This window comes from Leptonychotes weddellii, unplaced genomic scaffold (assembly GCF_054177405.1).
Source record: "Leptonychotes weddellii isolate Sample4059 unplaced genomic scaffold, ASM5417740v2 HiC_scaffold_2060, whole genome shotgun sequence".
Lineage (NCBI taxonomy): Eukaryota > Metazoa > Chordata > Mammalia > Carnivora > Phocidae > Leptonychotes > Leptonychotes weddellii.
The window spans coordinates 2,465-7,353 of NW_027792843.1; the positions used below are offsets into that span (position 1 = coordinate 2,465).

Below are 4,889 nucleotides of genomic sequence, written 5' to 3' on the forward strand. Positions count from 1 at the left end.
GGGTGCCTGGGTGGCTCAGTTGGTTGAGCGGCTGCCTTCGGCTCAGGTCATGATCCTGGAGTCCCTGGATCGAGTCCCGCATCGGGCTCCCTGCTCGGCAGGGAGTCTGCTTCTCCCTCTGACCCTCCCCCCTCTCATGTGCTCTCTCTTTCTCTCTCTCTCAAATAAATAAATAAATCTTTAAAAAAAAAAAGAAAAGAGTCTCCTTTCAGCTTGGGTCATGATCCCAGGGTCCTGGGCTCGAGCCTTACATCAGGCTCTCTGCTCTGCAGGGAGTCTGCTTCTCCCTCTCCCTTTGCCCCTCTCCCTGCTCATTCTCTCTCTCTCTAATAAATAAATAAATTCTTTAAAAAAAAAAAAAAAGATGATGGGGCGCCTGGGTGGCTCAGTCGTTAAGCGTCTGCCTTTAGCTCGAGTCATGATCCCAGGGTCCTGGGATCAAGCCCCGTGTCGGGCTCCCTGCTCAGCAGGAAGCCTGCTTCTCCCTCTCCCACTCCCCCTGCTTGTGTTCCCTCTCTTGCTCTGTCTCTCTCTGTCAAATAAATAAAATATTTAAAAAAAAAAAAATTGAAAAAAAAAGAGGATACTTTAGCTGGATCTCAAATAGTAGGAGTTTTGTAGATAAACTAATAATAACAGTAAACACTAATATAGTAATTACCATGCCAGGCATTGTTCTAAGATTTTAACATATGGTCATTTAATCCTTACAACCATCCCATGAGGTAGGTGCTACCATTGGTTCCCATTTTATAGCTGGGACCAATGAGGCACAAAAGTGCAGTATACTTATCCTCAGTCACAAAGCCAGTAAGGGAGGGAGGCACGGTAATCCCATGCTCCAATAGGTAGCAACTAAAGTGACTACAGAGGACCTCTTGCAGCCACAAAAGGCACATGAAAAGAGATAAAGATGAACAGAAGTGGCGCCCAATGCTGGGTGTAAAGATTACTTTTTTAAAAATTAAAAAAAAAAAAAAGGTGAAAAAAAGTGGCGAACTCATAGAATAAAGTATCTAGTGAAACTGAACATAGAAAAACAATGCAGCAGACCATGCTAAGAAGCTCGACCTTTCTGCAAAAGGCATTAAGTTTCCCCACAGGAAAATGACACGTTTAGCATATGCTTTAGAGAGGATTTAGGCTGCACTGTGGAGGGTAAAATTTGGGGGGGGGGGTAATGGGAGATAGAGGAGAACTGGAAACCTAGATAACCTAAAGGAGTTAAGAGAAGAATCCAGACAAAAGAGCACCAACAACACAAGAAGCCTTGAAAGACTTTTTTTTTTCCGCCAAAGGCCCTGGTGAATCAATGGAAACGAGGGGTGACAAAGTCGAGAAAGACCCCAAGGTTCCTAGCTCAAGAATTAGGTAAGCAATACATCAGTTAAGGCAATAAAGAAGACTGTAGAGGAGTGTGTTTGGGAGAGAGAAAATGATAAATTTGGGGCACTTGTAATATTTGTGGGCTGGCAGTTAAGAAACAAGTCGGGAGGGGTGCCTGGGTGGCTCAGGCAGTTAAGCATCTGACTCTTGATTTCAGCTGGAGTCATGACCTTGGGGTCGTGGGATCAAGCCTCATGTCGAGCTCCGCACTCAGGAGGAATCTGCTGGAGATTCTCTCCCTCCACTTCTCCCCCTGCTTGTGCACATGCTCTCTCTAAAATAAATAAATAAACCTTAAAAACAAACAAACAAACAAGTCTAGAGCCCACAAGAGCAATATGAGCTATAGATACAAATCTGGAAGTTACCAGGCCACAGGAATTCCAAAGCCACGAGGGCATAAGATCATGCAGGAATAATTCTTACAGGAAGGAAAGGGTCAAGTCTAGAAACCTAATCAACACCAAATTTAATAACCAGTCACAAGAATGATTAGACATAAGTGATAAGAAGACAGGAAGATCCCAGAAACTGAAGGAAAGGTTTTAAGAAGTGGGCAGTCAACAGTGTCAACTGCTACAAGGAATTCATATGACGCTTGGAAAAAAAAAAAAAAGTCTGCTGAAATCAGCATGTAAGAAATGACTGGTAATCTCTGTCATAGTAATCAGAGCAGAGGACTTCATAGTGGATTTAAATGCGCAGGGAAATGAGAAAGTGCGGGCTGTCAGCAGGAATAACAGCTAACAAAGCCCTTTGTGTCAGGGGCTGTTCTAAGTGCTTCTCATATATTAACTCACTGGATCCTCTAAAACCTCACATTTAAAAGACCTCTATTGTTTTTCTGGTTTTACAAAGACAAAAACAGAGGCAGAGAGGTTAAACAAGCTGCCCAAGATCACACACTGGGGAACAAGAGAGTAAGGATTTGATCCCAGACAATCTGACTACTATTGCTATGGTAAGAGACTACTCTTTCCAAACTTGGGAAACAAAATTCACTGAGTCGTGCCTACATGACAGGTATATATCTTAAAAGGTATATCTCTTGAAACATTTCCAAAAACAATGAAAAGTGTACTAGCTCGAAAGACAAGTCAACTTGTGTTTTTGTTTTCTCGGTGGAGAGACATGAGAGCAGCATGCAGCATAGAGGAAAGAGGTTCCAGAAAGATAAAGATAAAGCAGGGATGCTCAACCTGAGCAGTCCTGGCATCTCGGACTTGAGAATTCTTTGTTGTGGAGGGCCGCCCTGTGCATTGCTGGATGTGTAGCTGCATCCCTGTCATCCACTCACTGGATGCTAGGAGCGCCCCTCCCTCCCCAAGACGTGGCAACCAAAAATGTCTCCAGTTCATCACCGAATGTGCCCTGGGGGCAAAAGTGCCCATTGAGAGCCGTTGAGAGCCGCTGCATTCAAGTGACGGATCATACAGAGAGCAAGTTCTAGAGGATGGAACAGGACCAAAAGTGCAAACTGAATCTGTACAAAGTGGCTACAGCTTTGCTAATGAACAAATGTAAATTAATTACCTTTATGTCTGGATCTGACAGCTGGTTCTTCAACAACTCAAAGTCATTTGTTTCACCCTAAACAAGAACAGAAAAAAAAGAAAGTAGTTCTGCTTACTTCAGTTTCCTGTTAAAGACCAACATCAGGACTTTTAACTATTACAAAAGGAACATTATAACTTTCACACATCATTGGATTGTAAAATTATAATTCCAAAAATTTAAAAACTCACGTTAGTGGAGCTAGGCAGCTTGGAAAAAAACTAAATGAATACTGAAAGGTTGTTCACATTTAGGTATACTTATGTACTGACACCTAAATAAAATAGTTGATGACACAAGGTACCATCCATTCATATATGTAGATTTAAAATGCTTATACAGGGGCGCCTGGGTGGCTCAGTCATTAAGCGTCTGCCTTTGACTCAGGTCATGATCCCAGGGTCCTGGGATCCAGCCCCGCATCAGGCTCCCTGAGCCTCGGAAGGCCTGCTTCTCCCTCTCCCACTCCCCCTGCTTGTGTTCCCTCTCTCACTGTATCTCTCTCTGTCAAATAAATAAAATCATTTAAATAAATAAATAAATAAATAAAATGCTTATACATATAAATACAAACATTCATATTTTCCATCACTGAGATTTAGTAGAATCACTTCTAAACTAACACAGAACCAAAAAAAAAAAAAAAAAAATCTCTATTGACAGAGCTGGTTTATTGTCCCAAAACAATGCTTAGGTAATTCCTTTAGAAATAAAATGCTTTTAGGCGCCTGGGTGGCTCAGTCAGTTAAGGGTCTGCCTTCGGCTCAGGTCATGATCCCGCGGTCCCAGGATCAAGCCAGCAATGGGCTCCCAGTTCAGCAGGGAGTCTGCTTCTCCTTGACCCTCCCGGCTTTTGGTGCCCTCACTCACTCTTTCTCTCTCAAATAAATAAATAAAATCCTTAAAATTTTTTTTTAAAAGAAAGAAAATGCTCTGATCCAATGATTTTTATTCTAGCACCTGCTCAAGTTTTTGAAAGATACTATGTAAATAAAGCATTTGCAGACATACAACCTCAGCAAAGAGGTTATTACTCTAATTTTGAGCTTATAGCATAATGCTGTTATTAAACAACTGACTTCAAGACTGACATCTAAAATTCATTTTATTATGTCTACTGGTCTTTAGTATAAAGGCTACAATTGTATCCTAACCAACAAAAACCAAACCTCAACGTATCAATTACATCTCAATAAAGCAGCAGGGAGAAAGACATCAAACCTCACATGATCTCTTACCTTTTTGTACTTCAGCAAGACTTCTGTCACAGTTCCACCAAACCGAACAGTTTTTCTTGGGGGAGAATTGAAGAAATCATTCTCCAGAGTGAGCATATCTGAAAGCCTGTAGAACCAAGATTATCACACTATTAAGTGCAGGACAGAGAATAATAAAAATTTTAATAGTCAACATTTATGGAGCCAACATCACTCAGTGGGACTATCGCTAAGGCCTCCTACCTGGCTTCCTTGCTTCCACTCTAACCTCCCAACAGTCTTCTTTCAGTGATCTAATGATCTTTTCTAAAACTTAAAACAGATCATGCTATTCTACTCTCCTGTTAAATTCTCCAAAGGTTTCCCACCTCACTTAGAATACAAATTCAAACTCTTTGTCGCTGTCTTCAAGGTCCTACGTTAATCCGGTCCCTGACTACCTCTCTGACCTCATCTCCAACCACTTAACATACTGCAACCATAGTGTCCTTGCTATTCTTCAAACTTGCCAAGCTGATTCCCATTTCTCTTGCTGTTCCCTTTATCAGAAACACTCATGCTCCAGACCTAGACACGCTGGGTTCTTGTCTTCATTCAAGCTAAGGTCATTCAAGCTAAGGTCAAATGTCAGAGGGGCCAAAATCTAAAGTATCCATCCCCTCACTTCCCCCATCACCCTGTTTTTATTTCTTCAGGTTATCTCTACCTGAAACCATACTGTTCTTTTATTTA

The 4,889-nt window shown here is 41.7% G+C and overlaps 1 protein-coding gene across 1 annotated transcript in view; it reads right to left on the reverse strand.

Moving 5' to 3' along the window:
* Positions 1–493: 493 nt before the first annotated feature.
* Positions 494–4,889, reverse strand: part of LOC145718720 (putative RRN3-like protein RRN3P2) — a 5,372-nt gene continuing 976 nt past the window's right edge. Inside the window, exons 2-3 of the mRNA XM_081810232.1 lie at positions 4,179–4,284; positions 494–2,976 (exon numbers count right to left, since the gene is read on the reverse strand). Coding sequence (XP_081666358.1) covers positions 2,833–2,976; positions 4,179–4,284 — 250 coding nt within the window. The 3' untranslated portion in view covers positions 494–2,832. The remainder of the gene's footprint in view (positions 2,977–4,178; positions 4,285–4,889) is intronic.